The sequence below is a fragment of the Pimephales promelas genome, chromosome 19 (genome assembly GCF_988280905.1).
Source record: "Pimephales promelas chromosome 19, fPimPro1.hap1.1, whole genome shotgun sequence".
In the NCBI taxonomy this organism is placed as follows: Eukaryota; Metazoa; Chordata; class Actinopteri; order Cypriniformes; family Leuciscidae; genus Pimephales; species Pimephales promelas.
Window position 1 is genome coordinate 2,683,575 of NC_142787.1, and position 21,264 is coordinate 2,704,838.

A 21,264-nucleotide genomic window follows, 5' to 3' on the forward strand; every position below is an offset into this window, starting at 1 on the left:
TGCCATGTCACAAAGCTGGAATCATCTCAGACTGGTTTCTTGAACATGACAATGAGTTCGCTGTACTCAAATGGCCTCCACAGTCACCAGATCTCAATCCAATAGAGCATCTTTGGGATGTGGTGGAACGGGAGATTCGCATCATGGATGTGCAGCCGACAAATCTGCGGCAACTGTGTGATGCCATCATGTCAATATGGACCAAACTCCCTGAGGAATGCTTCCAGCACCTTGTTGAATCTATGCCACGAAGAATCGAGGCAGTTCTGAAGGCAAAAGGGGGTCCAACCCGTTACTAGCATGGGGGTACCTAATAAAGTGGCCGGTGAGTGTATGTCAGAGGTCGCACGCCTCTGGAGCAACTAGGGGTTAAGTGTCTTGCTCAGGGACACATTGGTGTCTCACATCGGATTCGAACCCGGGTCTCTCACACCAAAGGCATGTGTCTTATCCACTGCGTCATCACCAGCCCTATATTGCACCAGACAGTTTTGAGTGCTGAATGCATTTATCCGTTTTATTATTGTTGTATTCAGAAGGAAAAGATTACGTCCCATCCTCCGCTGAAGAAACTCAAGTCTCTGAATGATCTGGATCAGGCCAATGATGATCAAGAGATCGAGTTCCTGAAGCTGCAGGTTCTAGAGCAGCAGAGCATGATCGACGAGCTGACGCGAGTGAGTACTTCCTGTGAACGTGAGGCAGAACTCATACAGGTGAGCGCTGAACATCCACGCATCACATCTTTCTTATCCTCCATGTTTCAGGATAGAGAAAAACTCTTGAGAAAGAAGAGGCATAAACGAAGCAGACCTATAAAGGTGAAGTGTGTCCACTTTCAAAACATTGCAATCTGTCTTTTAACTTTCGCCGCAACCAGTGACACTGGGACTATGATAAAGTAAAGTAAAGTCCATGTTGTCGTTCCCCATGCAGAGGCATATTGTTGTAGACACATTCTACGGGTACGATGAAGAGTCGATGGATTCGGAGACTTCCTCAGTGGCTTCTCTGCGGATGGATCGAACCCCGGCTACACCAGATGAAGATTTAGATGAGGTGAGCATTTAAGAACATTAAAGGTGCATTGTGTAATATTTAGGAGGATCTGTTCACAGCAAGGTTATAATCGTTAACGAAAACTAACGAAAAAACGAAAACTAGATGGGAAAAAACATTGTCGTTAACTGAAATAAAAATAAAAACGAGCCATTACAAAAAAACTATAACTAACTAAAACTGTAATGTCTGTTTGCAAAACTAACTAAAATAAAATAAAATTATAGAGCAAATGTCCTTAGTTTTCGTCTTTGTCAATGCCGTTAATTTTAACGTTATTTAAAACACGCAGTGTATTTGTTCAACTGCATTTCATTTCCCTGTAACGCTCTCCCTCCGTCTCTCTCACATGCACCCGCGCGCACACACACACCTACACACACAGCCCCTCCCCCTCCATGCAGTACACACCGCGTCTCCGTGAAAACGAGCCAACGAGGGTTCGATCAATGTTGAAAGCAAGTTCGTGAAAGGTTGGTATCTCATCATGAACATCTTTACACAATCACACATTAAAAGGTGGTGTACAAATATTATAAATTCTTAATACAATTCTGTCAGTGTGTTAATGTCGACCCGAGAAGCGATTGAGCCTTCGTTAGAAAAAGTTAACTGACTTAGTCGTAATTTTGAGGTAAAATGCTGCTGGGTTGTCGATGTCAAAACTCTATAAGCTCTGATTCAAATATTAAATAATGTTATGTCATTATTCTACTCGGTAACACTTTATTTCGATAGTCCACTTTAGACTATAAGTAACTTGTCTACTACAAGTAAACTTATTCTCCTAACCCAAATCCTAACAATAACCATAATCTAACAGTCTACTGACAGTCTACTATAATATACTAACACTCTAATGAGAGTTGCTTGAAATGTAGTTGAAAAGTTACTTATAATTAGTAGAATGTCTAAAGTGATCGAAATAAAGTGTAACCGAAATTGTAAAGCTGTGGGATTTTTATATAGAAAATATGTAGATTGTTGGTACAGTAAAGGAATTTCACATTGTAGGCTACATTTGGTTTTAATGTTGAACAGATATTTCTAAAAATGTATGTTTGTGTTGAGTTATTATTACACAATTCTTTTTCTGACCTTTTTCAACCTTGCCCCTGACAAATAACCCAAATTACAAAAAAAAAAAAACTAAAACTAACACTAAAACTAATAAAAACTAAACTAAAACTAAGCATTTTCAAAAAATAGAAACTAAACTAGTAAACCCACTTTTAAAACTAATTAAAACTAAACTGAATTTGAAAACAAAAATTCAAAACGAAATAAAATTAAAAACTAATGAAAAATGCAAAACTATAATAACCTAGAAATGCAATATCATATACATAACTACGTTTTCAGTGCCGTATAATGAACCGTTATGTTTGGATTACCTCAGAATAAGCCGTTTTTATCTACACACACCGCGGGTCTCCTTACTGTGCGTTCACACCGGACGCGAATAGTAACAGAATATCTACAATAGAATAATCTACCGCGTCTAGTTTGACGCTTGACCACTTTGTGTTAATTCGTGCGTCAAGAGTGAAACTGACGCGCGTAAAAACAAAAGTTCAAAGCAAAATTTACGCGCGTCAGTTTCACGTGCGAATTAACACTAAGTGGTCATTTATAGAATAGAATAGAATTATTCTATTCTAGATACTCTGTTACTATTCGTGTCCGGTGTGAACACACAGTAAGGAGACCCGCGGTGTGTGTAGATAAAAACGGCTCATTCTGAGATAATCCAAACATAACGCGTCAAGAGTGAAACTGACGCGCGTAAAAACAAAATTTCGAAGCGAAATTTACGCGCATCAGTTTCACTCTTGATACACGCGCAAATTAACACAAAGTGGTCAAGCGTCAAACTAGATGTCACGCGCGTCGGAATCGAAACCCATTGGCGGCCATCTTTTTGGCCGTCATCAGTACTTCCGGCTGTTTGATGACCTGTTGTCCCGCATCGGATCACCCTCGCCCTCATCCACCTAATCCGTAATTTGTTTTTGTTTTGATGATAAATAGAGCCAGCCTCCAAAAGTAATTATTATTGTTATTTCATATAATCTAGATATGGAATAAATAACATTCAATACAAAATAATGAACATGTCTCGTATATTGAAATAAAGTTTTAAGTGATAAAATGTTTGCGTTGTTGAGCATTAGAACCACACCAGGCATTTAGTCACATCACAAAATAGCTTGTTGAAGCATCCAGACACTTCATCATGTGAGCAAGCAGCTAGGCTCCTGATTGGTTAACGTGGCGCAAATGGACGCCAAAGTTCAGATTTTTCAATTTGGGCGGCAGACGCGAATTCACGTCAAACGCGTGAATGCACAAATAGCACTAACTAAATCATTCGTGCTTAACGCGCCAGATGCTCAATTCACGGCATTCGCGCGAACTTGACGAAACCTTTGGATGACTTTAAGGATGAAATCTACGCAAAGTTTTATACATGAGGCCCCTGGTCTTTTGTATGTGCTTCATGAAATTTTTTTGTGGTTTTACTTGAGATGACCTAAAAGGAGCGAGCAAAGATTAGTATAACCAATGTCCCTCACATGTGCAGATTGATATTTAAACGTTTTATATTTTTTCTTTTTCACTGTAACGTTTAGATATTTAAATGGAATAAAACGCCAATAACAAAGTGAACTAGGTAGGTTCGCTGATCACCTTAAAAATCCATACATATCGTAGTCAGTTCTTACGGCTGTAAACACTTCCTCTGAGACCTGTTTTCCGCTTTGGTCACGTGACGCTCGGCATAAAGCCTATTCACAACCTCACCACTAGATGCGGCTAAAAATTACACACTGCACCTTTAACTCACTCATTTCTCACTAAGGGTTCCTGCGTTTACCTCGACGACTTCTCTATGGCGTGTTTTGTATTATTGTGCATTTCCCAAACCAAATCATGGATTTGGGCCGACACTATGTTGCTGTCTGGGTTATTCCGCATACTCATTATTGTGTGTTACTTCTCATGCTCTCTTTATTAGGGTCTGGCGGCGGAAGAGTCAGAATTGCGGTTCAAGCAGTTGACGCGGGAATATCAGGCTCTTCAGAGAGCATACGCCCTGTTGCAGGAGCAGAAAGGAGGGCTGCTGGATGCTGAAATGGAGGCCAAGGTATTCCTGAACTATTGTCTGGCTTCTAATGAACAGCACTGTTTTTCTTTGTTTTGTTTTGGCCCGATAAAAATGCAATTCAATCATGCAGTAAAATAGTAAAAATACACCTCTTCTATGATCACAATTTCTGCGTGAAACCATATTAAAGAGCCCCTATCATGGATTTTTGAAAATGACTGTTCATGTGGTGTGGAATATAGCTCTAAGGGAATGAAAACATCCTGCAAAGATTTATATCTGAAAGTGCACCGTATATAAAGTTATTGTCTTTCAAAAATGAGAGTCGACTCTGAGTCTATGAAATGAATTGTTTTTGAAACGAGTCATTAGCTGTTACATCGAAAGGGGAGGTTATTCCTTTCATAATCCAATCGAGAGAAGAGAACATAAACACTTGATCGAATTGAAAACTGAAACTGAAAGCACTGCGCATATGTGCAATGAAGTGCAGAACGAGCTCTGTAGACAGTAAACGAGCTCCCCCCGGCCCTGAATTGTAGAAAAAAACACTCAAAATGCTGGCTGTGGATGCGAAAAACGCAGAAAATCTAACCCGATCCGAATTTTTTTATGACGGACGAAAGTTTCGGAGGCGGTGTGCAAGCGTGATTGACATAACTTGAGGTCAAATTTTTTTTTAACGTGCTTAAATTTCAGAAGCGAATTTCAGACTCAGTGTGCAATGGCCTAGAGTTCATAGTTCATAGAGTGATCAGGTTCGTCCTCCGAATCACAATCTGTAAGTAAAATTAATAATGTTTTCTGTTATGTTTTCTGTAGCATGCACAATATAGTTATGTTGTGTTGTGTGTGTTGTGTACTTTCCGCGCAGCTTCTAAGCGGGGTAAAGTTAGTTTTGTTTTTGACCAGACATTCATTGAAAAATGGCAATTACCTCCTAAACGACTTAGCCAAATATGACTTCGCTCTATATAATAAGCACTGCCCCTCAAAAGCCGCCGCAATGTGAGTTTCGGCAGGAAAGCTCGCTCTTGACGGAGATGCGAGTAAGGGACCGTGTGGAAAGTGCACTTTTTCTGACACGTTTGTTCAAACATTATATACAATTTTCAACACTTGACAAGCTATAATCCTGGTTATGGACGTCCCGTTGCCGACAGTCTCTGCCTACGGTTTACCAATAACAACTGACTGGGTCATTTGACCAATCGCCGCAGGTTCGCGTCACTCAAAGGATTTGTTTGGGAAAATGAATCGTCGAACGAATCATTTGGGAGTCGTTGAGCAAATCAGTTAAAAATAAATGCATATTATAAGACAAATAAAGTGTTTTTTTATCCTTGCATGCACGTTAAACTGTTTTTGAGAACTCCTAAAACAATTTCAAATGCTATGATAGGGGCTCTTTAAATTTTGAAAAGAAAACCTTAAAGGAGTAGTTCACTTTAAAAAAAAACTCTTGCTGATAATTTACTCACCCCCATGTCATCCAAGATGTCCATGTCATTCTTTCTTCAGTCGAAAAGAAATTAAGGTTTTTGATGAAAACATTCCAGGATTTTTCTCCATATAATGGACTTCAATGGGAACCAAACGGTTCAAGGTCCAAAAGAGAGTTTCAGTGCAAACTGTTCAAAGGGCTTTAAACGATTCCAGATGATGAATAAGGGTCAGATATGAAAACCCCAAATTAAAGATTACAGATTTTTTGAAACCCTCATTAGAAAACCCTAAAAACAAAATTAAACCAAATTTTTTTTTTTTTGCTTGAAATTATAATAAACATCCAGCTGTGGATGAGCTTCTGAAAGGTCATGTGTTCAAAAGAACACATTGCTGTTACATTGAACCTATATAGTGTGCACATCGCTGTTGTATTTCATAGTTATTTTCTCTTTGTAGGCGCAAGAGCAGCTCCAGGCAGAGTCTCAGAGGTATAAGGCTAAAATCGAAGACCTGGAAAAAGAGCTTGCTGTAAAAGGACAGGTAAAAATCTTTTACTACTATTCATTCTTTGCACGTGACGTCACGAATACTGGCTTTGCGGACAAGAATGTCGTTCTCTAGCAAACGAAACCCAGTAAACTAATCAAGGATTAGCAAAGCAACTAATCAAACACCGAAAATTCTGTGTTTTGTGGTGTAAACAACATGCCAGATAGTTGTTGTGTGATTGGATGCACTCAATCGTGTAATCTTAACATAAATGTGCTGACACGTTCACCAGTAGGTGGCGATAACGCGTTCATCTGTACGTGATTTGATTTGATATGATATGAGAAGATGAATACATGGAGAATGAATGACACCTTACTGTTGTACTGCGTCTACTTATTACTTAAAGTTACTTTAGCATGCATACTTGCAATTAAGAAATCAATATCCAGTGTGGTATTTATCTTGCCGAGTGATTCTCCATACTTGCAAACTGATTTGTATTGGGTAACACAGTATGGCATAGGGATGACCAACACAGGTATGGCTAATTCCCAAATAATTTCCTCTTTTACTCACAGGACTCCAGATGGGTGGAGGACAAGCAGCGGTTCCTCAGGTGTAATCAAGAGCTGCTGGAGAAGGTGTGTGTGTACACGTTGTCTTCTCAACACTAACCGCATTTTATATTTCAAAACCCTTTCATAGACCCACAAAAGATCTTACACGTTTTAACCCCTCTAGAATATAAAAAAATAAAGTCTTAGCTGTTTTTGATTGATGATAACGACGAAGACAAGGATAATGACGTTGAAATTTCAATGACTACACTTCTGAATCAGTGTTCATGAAAGCTCCGGTTCAGGATCCACAGCAGTGACTCGAGACTCACTTCATAGACATATAGACAGAAAGATAAATCCCACAGTCCTTGTACAAAAATTATCACATTAGGAAAATGACTACATCAACCAGTAAACATTTAGTCCATATAAGAAAATGAGACAAGTGAAGCCAAATTTTAGCGTTTTTTTAGGACTTGCGTTCCTGACGTGAAAAATATTATAAAAAAAGATTTCTATTTCAAGCAAATTCTGCTGTCCATTTGAAATTTCTATTCAACACTTATATACTGTATACAGAGACTGAGAGGTTCGTTGGGCTCCAAAAATCCATTTGTGAAAAGCACATTCAATGAAAAGCCTTGTAATGTTTCTTTGACAGGTTGAGAAGTTGGAGAATGAAAACGGAAAGCTTCAGCAGGAACTACAGGACTCAAGAGATCAGAATGAACTACTGGAGTTTCGCATACTTGAGCTGGAGGTTTGAGCTCTTTCTCTGTCCACAAATCAGTTGCACCAGCCGTTCATGTGGCCTTACTTAAAGGGGACCTATTATTCAGCTTTTATAAGGCTCAATAGTGTGTCTGTGAAGTTTCAGCTCAAAATACCCCACAGATCATTTCTTATAACATGTTGCCCCAATTTTGAGTGGAAGGAAAAACATGCTGTTCTCGTGCATGTCTCTTTAAATGCAAATGAGCTGCTGCTCCGCCCCCGTTCCAGAAGAGGGCGGAGGGAGCCTGTACATAGACATATACACTAGACCTCACCTGGTGGTTCTAAGCATGCGTCAAAACTGCCGCCATCTTGGAACAGGGGTCTTGTCATAGGAAGTAGCTAGGTAACGCTGCTATCTCTGCCTTTACGTCGAATTCATTGATGGTGGCGGACTTTTGTGCAGCGTATGATGTTCACGGATGAAATCTGAACTAGAAAGAATGTTTAAAAAAAAAAAAAAAAATTCTTTCTGGAATCAATGATAAATACATGTCTAACCGTTGGAACAAACCAAAAAAACAAGAAAAATCGCATTCATGATGATTTATGGTGATTTTATTTCCGTTAGACCTGTGTCTACTACATTGACAATGATGCATTAAAGTGGAGGGGCTCCCCTGTTTCAAGATGGCGGCTCTATTGACGCATTCGTTCCAATGAACTGCCGTAGCCAAGGTGACGTCTAGTGTATATGTCTATGGAGCCTGTACAGCTAGTGCCTTGGATGCCATAGATATATACACTAGATGTTGCCTTGGAACGAATGCGTCAATAGAGCTGCCATCTTGAAACAGGGGAGCCCCTCCACTTTAATGCATCAGCGTCAATATAGACAAAGGTCTAACGGAAATAAAATCACCATAAATCATCATGAATGCGATTTTCTCGTTTTTGTTTTTTTTGTTTGGTTCATTCATGAACGGCTCATTTTGAGACACTGTTTTAGATTTATGAGGAAAGTGACAGAGTGAATGGATTTTTTACCATGCGGACGCATAAATACGTTCAAAATAGGGATGGGAAAATAGGGATGGGCAACGATTAACCGCGATTAATCGCATCCAAAATAAAAGTTTGTGTTTACCTAATATACGTGTGTGTAGTGTGTATAATTAATTTGTATATATAAATACCCACACATGTATGTGTATATTTAAGAAAAATGTGTTATTATTTTATCAAATATTTATATTTTTATATAATATCAAATACAGTATATACATGCAAATATTTCTTAAATATATATATATATATATATATATACACTTAAATGACAATTAATAGGTAATCTTCATTGCCATTTAAGTGAAATTGCTGAACTTAAATATACAAGCTTGATAAAAATGACCATTCTAGAAGAAAATTTCAAATGGGATTTAGAGGCTTTTGCATCTGAACTGTGTATTTATATATACAAATTAATTATACACACTATACACACATCTATTATGTAAACATACACTTTTATTTTGGATGCGATTAATCGCGATTAATCGTTGCCCATCCCTAGTTCAAAAACAATATAAAAGTACATTTTGCATAATCGGTCCCCTTTAAACTGCGACATGAAATACATACTTGTAACTACAGTAACTCAGAATTTAATTTGTTCTTAAGGAATTTTTTTTTTTTTTTTTTTATCAAGGAGGTCGTAGTTTTGTTGTAATCATTACTCCTGGTTATTGGAGGCCTTTGTACAGTGTCCTTTAGATGGTGGTGTTCAAATCTGGCTTTTCCAACCTCCCACTGCCATTTTGACCAAGGGGGTCCAATGAAATATAGTGTACATGTTTATTGGATGCATGGATGCATCCACCTAGTGGTGGGAGTACAGAAATGCAACAGCCTTCTGTGATTGTGAGACATTAGACTGCTGTGAGTGTGTAACGTGTGTTCGATGTGATCTGTCAGGAGCGTGAGAGGAGATCGCCTCCGTTTAGCCTTCAAATCCATCCTTTCTCTGAGGGAGTGAGCGCACTACAGATCTACTGTATAAAGGAGGGAGTAAAGGTAAGTATGAATTCATGAACTGACACTTTGCTTTTAATAACAGGAAGAACTCATCATGAGCCTGTTCTGCTCTCATCTTCTCTCAACAGGACGTGTGTATACCAGACCTCATCAAGCTGTTGGATATACTCGGGGATAACGGGGTACGTCACACACGCAACACAACTGTTTTCTTTCTGTCATAGGCTAGGTTATTAGCAGTTGTGGTGTTAATGGACAGTGTGTGTTTCTGGCTTCACACAGAACTTGAGGAACGAGGAGCAGGTGGCCATTATTCAAGCGAGTACTGTGCTGTCTCTCGCCGAGAAGGTACGCTCTCAGGTTATCATTAGAGAGAACCAAAAACAGACTGTCATTATAGATACTTTTACTTTTCTCAATCTGTTAGTAAAGGACAATAATAACACTGGTCTACAGACACAATGCTTCTGAAATAAATGTCAAACTTTACTAATTCGAAATGAAAACAATGCTTAAGATTGTTGATTGGCTCTAGTTTTCAAGATATGCTATTGGGTCAGTTTACGACCCTTGACTTAGGAATGGAGGATAAAAAAGGGGAATATTAATGGGGAAATGACATCTTTGAATATAAATCTATGACTGGACAGTACTTTTTTGAGGCAAAACAATGAATGATGCAATCTGAAGCATTGTGTTAATCCCATGTAAAGACTTAACCAATCAGTTGGTTTAATTGTTATATTATAATTCAGCACATTAAAATACATAATAGATAGCACAATCTTATTTCTGAAGCAGACGACTTGTTAAAGATTGTAGAGCGGTGTAATGATCTGCAATGAAGAGATGCCAGAATGTGTGTGTTTGTGTGTGGTTTAGTGGATTCAGCAGATTGAAGGAACAGAAGCAGCTCTTCATCAGAAGATGATGGACCTGGAGATCGAGATGGTACGAAAAACGACTCTTATCTTAACACATTACTTGTTTTATGTACAGTACACATTTTAGAATAATTCAAAATAACAAGAATTGTGATTTGTTTACCCATGTATGCCACTTTACTATCCACTTTAAATCATCAATTTATAAATAAAAATATTATACAATTTTAGAAAAGGTAGCTCATTAACAGTGGCTTCGCTCCGTCCTCGCGGCTCTCGGCCCCGCCCGGCTTGACACACAGTTTTTAAATACAACGCCAGTTTCTTACATTTAGACATAAGCCTTCAGATTAAAAGTAATGTAAATGTTCAGTACAGTGAAGTGTACAGTACAAATATTTTTTAATATGCAATTTTAACGAATTCCTCTGTTTTTAAAAATACATACAAATAATAATAATAAAAAGGTTTAACATTCACGAACTAAGCAAAATAGGTTTGCAGATTTATATTTGCCTTAGTCTCAGACCACTCAGATATATGTGTATCTTGGGACTGGGAGTTCAACACTCAACTTGTATAAAAGATAAATGTAAAATCATTGTTATTCTTTCGCAAACAGTCGTTTTTTGGTGAACTAAATTTTAGGATAATACTTAGGGGTTGCATTATATGTAAGTTGTTGAATTAAAAGCGCTGTATAAATGAAGATAACTTGACTATGTAACGGGTCGATCAGTTTAATTAAGTGATTAAATTTGGCACACTAATGTTTTAATGGCACCATATAATGATGCTTATGAAAGCTCTGACGGTTAACTTGCAGGAGATGTTCTGCAAACAAAAGGGATATCTGGAGGAGGAACTGGACTACAGAAAGCAGGCGCTGGACCAGGCTTATATGGTAAAATACTGATCCATTTTCAGGCGTTTCGTCCTTTTATGAGCTTCAGCGACACTTAGATTTTCATTATAGTGCCACGAAAGGTTTGTCTTATTAAAATTCGCATGGACCAGTTCAATTTACCAGGAGTCACCAACGTTTTCTTTGTTCCAGAGTTTATTTTGGCACTATATTTTCTGCATTTGGTGCTCTAAACCATAAATCATCACCAATAATTATTTGATTTTAAACAAAAAAGTAAAAATATGGTCGCACTTTACATTGTGTCTTTAAATACAATGTATTAATTGAACATTCAAATGAATCATTTGATAGACTGCACTTAATAGAGAGCCTAAGTCCCGCCCCTCCGCTTCCGTCTCATGGGACCTTATTTCGGAAAAAAATATGAATGGTAGTCAATGGCGAGAGACAACTTATCTTTTTATTGCGTCTGAACTGTGCCCTGAATTACACATATGATGTTTGTCATTTTAAAAGATAATTCTGAAAGTCAAAAACGTCGCAGTTTGTCATACAACAGAAGAGTAACATTTAGTTTTATGTGAAAATCGCTCTATGAACTACATCTCCTGGGAAGCGAAACGAGATCCGCTGCTCGTGTGTGTGCAGTCTGGTACAAAACACTCGATTAACGTTACGATTATAACGTAAGACTGTAGAAACAATGACAGACGTTAGCCTCAGTAAAGTTAGCTTCATTCATTGAGAGAAATTGTGCGCCTTTGGGATTTGTAGTCTTTGTAATTACGTATTTTCACAGTCTTATACCTCAACGGTTTCACATCAAACTGCGACTCTCTTTACTTTAAAATGTATCTTTTAAATTGACAAACATCATATGTGTAATTCAGGGCACAATTCAAACGAGATCAAAATATTTGTAGTCTCTCGCCATTGACTACCATACAATATTTTTCCGAAATAAGGTCCCATGGTGGTCGACCAGAAGGGGGGGGACTTAGGCTCTCTATATGTCCATACATTTTTTTTTTTACATTGTACACACCTTACCGTCGCAATCTAACTGTACGTGTGTGTGTGTGTGTGTGTGTGTGTGTGTAACAGCAAATCCAGGAGTTGGAGGCTACTCTGTACAACGCTTTGCAACAGGATAAAGTGATCAAATACGGGGAGCCTCTGGACGAGCTGCAGAAGGACGAGTTGCGCTCGGCCGTGGAGAGACTGCGCAGACAGATGCTGCGAAAGAGCCGAGAGTACGACTGTCAGGTTCTGCAGGAGCGGATGGAGCTGCTCCATCAGGCCCATCAGGTACTGCGCACAACACACAGCACACAACACATGCCACTAGTGTTGTCACGGTACCAAAATTTCAGTATTCGGTACCAATACCAGTAAAAATTCGCGGTTCTCGGTACCAAATTCGGTACCAAAGCTTAGTTTAAATTTACATATATTTAAGTGTTTATCACAGTATGGAAACTGTACATTTGCATTATAAACACTTTAGAAAAAGATTAGATAAAATGACCTAAAATAAACAATAGTATGCACTAACACATTTTTAAAGTCGTTTGTAAAGTTTTAATCCGTTAACATTTATTTAATGCACAATGAATGAAGTGAACAAACATGAACAACCAAGTGTTTGTATTAAATAACATTTACAAACATTAATTAATGTTGTAAAAATATATTGTTCACTCAATGTGTTGATGTGAACTAAGTAATGTTGATGAATGGTATCTTATTGTAGCATTACCAAACTATACAGGAGATAAAACATGTTTTATTTGACTTGACTGTACTTTTATTTAATCTAAAACTGCATTCATATTTAATTTTAAAAAGGCTTTTTAAACCTGCTGAGTTATAAAGGCAAGAATACGCCTAGAACTGGCACTGACATTAAATGACATAAATAGGAATGCGTCGATACTAATACCAGTAGTACTCTGGTGTCGGGTGGATACTACTGTGCTTGTGTACTTGTAAAACTACCCCGAAAGCACTTTAGAGGCTGTGTTTTTTATGATATTTTTGCGCGTGCTTATTCTTTCCAAAGCGCTTGCTCTCACGCGGCGTCTGTCGTTGCTATGCAACGAGTTTTTATTATGAGCGCGCTTGCCTCGCGCCTATATTTGAAATTGCGAATTGGCATGTAATCGGCCTCTTATGGCAACGTGACATTAGCCTAATCCAAAATATTTCCATATGTGGCTCTTTCCTCCTTTCGTTTCAACAAGTGGATTCAGAGAGAGAGCATATCAGCGTTATGAAGAGGACGCAACTGCACCTTTCAGACAGCGCGTCTAGAACGGGATTAACCTGGTACTCGGTACCTAGAAAAGCTGGTACCGTAACATTTTTTTTTTTTTTAGTACCGACTTGGTACCGAAGTACCGAGTTTTTTGACAACACTACATGACACACAACACACAGTGCACATCCTTTTGAAACTCAGCTCATACGTTTAAATGCATGTGCCATACTTTCACAGATAACATAATCATTTTAAGTTTATCATATTAAGTAATCATATCAAGTTTTTTTCTTTTCTTGAAATTTGTAAGGACTGGAGGAAAATCTAGGAGATCCAGTTGCTCTGTGATGTGGTTGAGGGCATTTTGCTGGCATGGCTAAATGTATGTATCAAATATGATACATCAGGCTTTTGAGGAATGTTTATTTGCACATCCCTCAATCATCACTGTATTCATGACCTGCCATTCATTTTTAAAGGGATGTTTTACTCATGCATGTTGTGTGGGACTTAAATGGCACCTGTTTTGTAGCATGACCCGCTAATTATAATAAATGAGTACAGACAACATGAAAGTCATGACGTGATCCACTGAACACCCACAGGATCCTAAATCTGCTACAGAATACATGTTCAATAAGAGTCGGAAACTATTCACCTAGTCAGATGTGTGCCGTTGCTTCGTTACGGATATAAACAGTGACATTTCAGCATCGTATAAATGATTCTACTGACTTTTCAAGGAACAAGGTTACAACTTTACTACAACAAAACCTTAGCGAGAGATCATCGTGAAAACGGTCCCTCAGAGGTCTTTAGTTCATTTTGATTCAAAGATGGCCAAAAGTGACGATGACTAGTTCCAGTTTGACTATTCAGTCGATTTATAAACTGACTTTGGAAACATTAGAGGGCCATCAAACAATAAACAAAGGGAAATATCACTGCAGTGTTTCATGAATGTGAGTGAAACAACAGCATAAAAGACTGTTAATGTGTGTCTCATACGTGTTTAAAGGGATACTTCACCTCTGGAAAGATGAATGTGTATTTAAAGTGGGTCATTTATGTAGAAGAAATGTGAAATTATTTTTGAATTTGGAGCTTTCTAGACTGAGAAAAGCCAGAAAATGTTTTTTTTTTTTTTTTGGATGAAAGACAACAACTCCCAGAGTGCCCTAGGAGGCCATGCCTATCGGTAAGAGAGCGCAGTAGTTAAACTACAAGTAGTGCGATAGCAGTTATATACAGAAGAGGGCAGCAAATTATCAGGAAATAGCAAATCTAATACCAAAGCATATAGTAAAACCCACATAGTTTTGTTCTTTTCAGTTGTGCATTCACTTTTGGGCCGCGCTGTGTGTATATTATTGAGCGCTGTGATAATGTACTGTGATCACGGACCTCAGCTTTGCAGCGAGATCACTGAGCGAAAACATAGTGAAGATAATCACACTGAAATGAGTGTTTCTCTCAACACAGAGGATCAGAGACCTGGAAGATAAGACTGACATCCAGAGGAGACAGATTAAAGATCTAGAGGAGAAGGTAAGACGGATTTATTGTTGCTGTCTGGCTGTCGGACTAACGATTTACAGAAGATGATCTGTCAGAATGATGTTGATGTTGCTCATTTTCCTATTCTGGCTGTAACCTTAACTAACACTTCTTTCTTTCTTTCAGTTTCTATTTCTCTTTTTATTCTTCTCTCTTGCCTTTATTCTTTGGCCTTGATGTCTGTGACATCTCCTGCAGAGGTGAGTGTACAATCTTTTCTTTTAGAAAGTGTTTAGAGGAGATTTTAGAAAGTTTTAGACCCCGACTGAGACTAAACTATTGCATTAGGGGTTTGTGAGTCACCGATACTGCGGAGAGCATTACATGAATCATGACATTTAATTATTGTGTATTGAAAGGGAACTACTGCAGTTTACTTATTTGCCAGCAGTTACTTGCACACTGGTATTTCAGCATCTATATTTTCTTTAACTGTTCTGTGGTTCTGTTCATGTGTTGGTCAAAAAATACTGTTTTTTATTTCAATTAAATGATTGTACTATATTTTATTTTGATTAGGTTTTTTTTTTTTTATATTTTGTATTTTTAGGGGATTTTTTATGGTAATAAATTATATTTATGCAATAGTCATAATCCACGTATTCAGTTTCTGAGCATGGACCTGAAAATTTAATTTCTAACTTAAACGGACGAGCATTGACTGAAGTTAGGTCTTTTTTTATGCAAGCTTGTTTCCGCCACTGAATAAATAAATTAATAGAAAATTGCAATTTCTCACAATTGTGAGAAATAAAGTCGCAATTGCAAGATATAAAGTCACAATTCTGAGAAATAAAGTCGCAATTGTGAGAAAAAAAAACAGAATTGAGACTTTATAACACATAATTGCGAGTTTATTTCTCGAAATTCTGACATCTTTTCTCAGAATTGTGAGATATAAACTCGCAATTGTGAGTTATCAGGCCAATTCTAAGGGGGAAAAAAGACTAACTCCTTTTCCCCTCAAATAGTTTATATCTCACAATTCGGACTTTATATCTCGCAATTTCGAATTTATATCGATCAATTCTGACTTTATAACATGCAATTGCTACTTTATATCTCGCAATTGCGACTTTATATCTCGCAATTCTGACTTTATATCTCGCAATTCTGACTTTATATCTCGCAATTCTGACTTTATATCTCGCAATTCTGACTTAATATCGCAATTCTGACTTTATATCTCGCAATTCTGACTTAATATCTCGCAATTCTGACTTTATATCTCGCAATTCTGACTTTATATCTCGCAATTCTGACTTTATATCTCGCAATTCTGACTTTATATCTCGCAATTCTGACTTTATATCTCGCAATTCTGACTTTATATCTCGCAATTCTGACTTTATATCTCGCAATTCTGAATTTATATCTCGCAATTCTGAATTTATATCTCGCAATTCTGACTTTATATCTCGCAATTCTGACTTAATATCTCGCAATTCTGACTTTATATCTCGCAATTCTGACTTTATATCTCGCAATTCTGACTTAATATCGCAATTCTGACTTTATATCTCGCAATTCTGAATTTATATCTCGCAATTCTGACTTTATATCTCGCAATTCTGAATTTATATCTCGCAATTCTGAATTTATATCTCGCAATTCTGACTTTATATCTCGCAATTCTGACTTTATATCTCGCAATTCTGACTTAATATCTCGCAATTCTGACTTTATATCTCGCAATTCTGAATTTATATCTCGCAATTCTGAATTTATATCTCGCAATTCTGACTTTATATCTCGCAATTCTGACTTTATATCTCACAATTTCGAATTTATATCGATCAATTCTGACTTTATAACATGCAATTGCTACTTTATATCTCGCAATTCTGATTTTATATCTCACAATTCTGACTTTATATCGCACAATTTCGAATTTATATCGATCAATTCTGACTTTATAACATGCAATTGCTACTTTATATCTCGCAATTGCGACTTTATATCTCGCAATTCTGACTTAATATCGCAATTCTGACTTTATATCTCGCAATTCTGACTTTATATCTCGCAATTCTGAATTTATATCTCGCAATTCTGAATTTATATCTCGCAATTCTGAATTTATATCTCGCAATTCTGACTTAATATCTCGCAATTCTGACTTTATATCTCGCAATTCTGACTTTATATCTCGCAATTCTGACTTTATATCTCGCAATTCTGACTTTATATCTCGCAATTCTGACTTAATATCGCAATTCTGACTTTATATCTCGCAATTCTGACTTTATATCTCGCAATTCTGAATTTATATCTCGCAATTCTGAATTTATATCTCGCAATTCTGACTTTATATCTCGCAATTCTGACTTAATATCTCGCAATTCTGACTTTATATCTCGCAATTCTGACTTTATATCTCGCAATTCTGACTTAATATCGCAATTCTGACTTTATATCTCGCAATTCTGAATTTATATCTCGCAATTCTGAATTTATATCTCGCAATTCTGACTTTATATCTCGCAATTCTGACTTTATATCTCGCAATTCTGACTTAATATCTCGCAATTCTGACTTTATATCTCGCAATTCTGAATTTATATCTCGCAATTCTGAATTTATATCTCGCAATTCTGACTTTATATCTCGCAATTCTGACTTTATATCTCACAATTTCGAATTTATATCGATCAATTCTGACTTTATAACATGCAATTGCTACTTTATATCTCGCAATTCTGATTTTATATCTCACAATTCTGACTTTATATCGCACAATTTCGAATTTATATCGATCAATTCTGACTTTATAACATGCAATTGCTACTTTATATCTCGCAATTGCGACTTTATATGTCGCAATTCTGACTTTATATCACGCAATTTGACTATATTTCGCAATCGTGACTATTTATCTCACAATTCTGACTTTATATCTCGCAATTATACCTATATGTCTCGCAATTCTGACTTTATATCACGCAATTCTGACTTTATATCACGCAATTGTGTCAATATATTTCTCGCACTTATACCTTTATGTCTCGCAATTCTGACTTTATATCTCTCAATTCTGACTTTATATCACGCAATTCTGACTTAATATCACGCAATTGTTACTATATATCTCGCACTTATACCTTTATGTCTCGCAATTCTGACTTTATATCACGCAATTTTGACTTTATGTATCGCAATTGTGACTTTATATCTCACAATTGTGCGGAAAAAAAAAGTCAGAATTGTGAGATAAAAAGTCGCAATTACCTTTTTTATTTTTCATTCTGTGTCAAACAAGCTTCCATAATTTCTTAAGACGACACTTTAAGACGACACGGCAGATTTTTGCTGAAGTTAAAAAGTTTAAAAAAGTGAACTTGAAAAAGTTACACATTTTGTTTGGCTGCAGTTCCAAACGCTTCCACTAGATGAAATAAGCTTCCCATTCATTTCCAACACAGTCACTTTTGACCGTGAACAATACAAGTGTGACTACTTTTGTCAGGACCATTTAATCATGTCCATGTTTTGTTGGTGTGTGTGTGAGTTCACACAGCAAGTGCCAAAACATTTACCAAATGTTGTACCATTCCGATGAAGTAAAAGAGTAATGTCCGAACAGCACCAGAGGGTTATATGATATTCCTATTATCCTGTTGGATCCTGTTTGGATTCATTTGAAAAAGGTCAATTAAACAACATATGAGTAATAACTGAAGCAATAGATGAGCTGCTGCTACTTTTGTTTACATGAACCCAAACAATGCATTCTTTTGACATCTTGTATCACATAACTTGATTAAATATATATAAAAAATATTTGATAAAGAATTTACAAAATGACTGAAACAAACGTGGTATTTATTTTTCACAATCGATTTTGTAATTGACAACTTGCACTAAATACAATTGTTCATTATCCTGTAGGATCTAAATGGTTCTGTTGAACTGATCCGAGTTTTTGTCTTTACGCACACAGGATTTGAAGCAACCTGGAGCTGTTGCATGCAACCGCAGTCGTCCGGGTGTTACGACTCAAGGTGTATTACTGGCTGTTTTGTTTTTGCTTGTGTAGAAGTGGGAAATTCAGAGTTACCGATGATGGATTTTATTGGGAATATCTGCACTGGATTTGATCAAACCTCTGTGGAGAACCAGGACAGAATGCTTGAAATCACACTTACAGATCAATACGAGCGTGACAAAAACACAATCATCAACCCAACTAGAGGATCATGGATTATCTCTGCCATGCAGGGACCCGCCATGACCGACTGCGACGTCTACCAACCACAACCCACAAAGCCCTTCCTTTCTTTCGTTCTCTCTCTGCCTATCTGTCTCTCCTGCCACACACACTTTGGGGAATGAAAAGTGAAATGGACGCCTTTGCAGGAGTAATGTGTGCTGACTCAGGGCCTGTTAGTGAGGCGACTGTCGCATCTCTCTTGTCAGGATCCCTTAGGAGAGGTGTCTTCCTCACTGCCTGAAAACTGAACGGACAAAGAGACAGATTGAGAGAGAAAGCCAGACCGTCCACTACAAATCATCCACACTAGCAGTTTTTGTTGACCCCTAGAAAGTTGAGTAGACTGTCCAGTGGAGAAACTAACACTGAGCAGCGTGGTTTTTAATAGATTTCTTTTGTATTGTATCAGGCCTCATTCCTCCATCACAAGCAACAACGTTTTTTTTATGCAAATTATTCTTAAAAACATGCGTATAGTTTACTGAACACTGTAAAAAGTGATCAGTTGACTTAACTTAAATAAATAAGTAAATAAACTTCATGCTTAATCAAGTCATTTGGAATTGTCAAGTTCACATAACTTATTTTTTTCAATTAAGCATTAAGTTTATTTATAATAAAAAGGGAAAGGGTTTACTCCAATTTTTAAGTGAACTGTACACTTTCTACAGCGAACACAACTATTTTTTAATGTAAATTGTTGCACCGTGCAAGAAGCCATTTATAAATTATATAGTAACATGCAAAAGTTTATGAAATGGTTTCATCCGTTGTGATGAAATTGAAGTAGCGACAGATTTTTTCTTACATATTGTGACTGGAATTATTGAAATAGAAAATATGTAGTGCAGGGACTTGGTTTTAGGATGTGCGTAATGCGAGAAGTCCTGCATTCATCACCGAAATCCGTATGAATCGGTCACAATAAAATATTTAATTATTTAATATTTAATATGCGATTTTTTTTTTATTTCATGCCGACTTTAAACTGTGTTATTCATGCCATTTTTAAAACTTTTTTTTACCTAAAACTTTTTTTTACCCATATATTTTCCAACATGACATCATGACTTTTGCGTAAACATACACGCCACTTTCAAGTCAAGTGGTGTGTTATCTATACGCATTTTGAGCTATCCGCGTGTATGTCTACGCTGTTAAATGTCCGAGCGAAACGAAGCGAAATGTAGATCTACATCTGGGGAGCCATATTTTTTTTCCTAGGATGGCAGAGGAAGACTCATACATGGTATTAACCCCAGTGACGGGTAGGTTTAGGGACGGGATTGGGGTAGGTCATATATTTATATAGTAATGTAACGTTAAGTCATCTGCGTTCATAAACACGCTGAAAAGCAATTATGCGTGTTGATAGCACGGCAAAAATGGAAATACGAATTGGCGTGTCATACACGCGCTACTTCATGAGATCAGTCTGATATTTTCACACTATGCATACCAATCATACTGTAAGTACACAATCACAACAGTTTATGAAAGTTAAATGGCTTTTGTGTAAATTGTACCATGTAAAAATAAATCCTGAAACATTGCACTATGGGAATTTGCGGATTTACGCTAACAAAACCACTCTGTAGTAAATAGTCGCATCATTAAACAGCAATGGTCACACACTGACTGCTTTTACGAATGATTTGCACAGAAACTCATTCTGCTTGTGGTTCATGAATGAGGCCTGTTGACCACTAATATTCCATGTCTATGAAGATCAGCAGTTCCTCTTTCTGACTGCAGTGTAATATATATGTCTGTTGATATGTACATGTGTCTCTAATATATCCTCCTGATGTGAATACATTTCTCCTCCTGCAGCTTGAGCAGTTTATTCTTGCGATGTATATTGTGGTGACGGCTGCAGACGTGTTTCCGCCTTCCTCGATTGTCCCTGTATTTAATCATCTCTTCCCGGAGCCCAGTTCTTTTCTACTCTTTCAAACCAACAGCTGTAGCGTACCAGCAGGACTTTCACTAACTGGTTTGTACCGAATGATCTTTCTAACTCCCTTTAATTGGCTGTCTCGGGCTTGTAAATATGTTTTTGGGGCAT

At 37.2% G+C, this 21,264-nt stretch overlaps 1 protein-coding gene across 1 annotated transcript in view; it reads left to right on the plus strand.

The window, feature by feature from the left end:
* The window catches only part of jakmip2 (janus kinase and microtubule interacting protein 2), a 44,740-nt gene extending 25,418 nt beyond the window's left edge, over window positions 1–19,322 (plus strand). The window contains 17 exon segments of the mRNA XM_089123539.1: window positions 537–677; window positions 768–821; window positions 937–1,059; window positions 4,079–4,207; window positions 6,074–6,157; window positions 6,688–6,750; window positions 7,331–7,429; window positions 9,358–9,456; window positions 9,546–9,599; window positions 9,700–9,765; window positions 10,300–10,368; window positions 11,128–11,205; window positions 12,274–12,477; window positions 14,912–14,977; window positions 18,927–18,957; window positions 18,960–19,150; window positions 19,153–19,322. Of these exon segments, the coding sequence (XP_088979665.1) occupies window positions 537–677; window positions 768–821; window positions 937–1,059; window positions 4,079–4,207; window positions 6,074–6,157; window positions 6,688–6,750; window positions 7,331–7,429; window positions 9,358–9,456; window positions 9,546–9,599; window positions 9,700–9,765; window positions 10,300–10,368; window positions 11,128–11,205; window positions 12,274–12,477; window positions 14,912–14,977; window positions 18,927–18,957; window positions 18,960–19,150; window positions 19,153–19,176 (1,575 nt within the window). The 3' untranslated portion in view covers window positions 19,177–19,322.
* The last annotated feature ends 1,942 nt before the right edge of the window (window positions 19,323–21,264 follow it).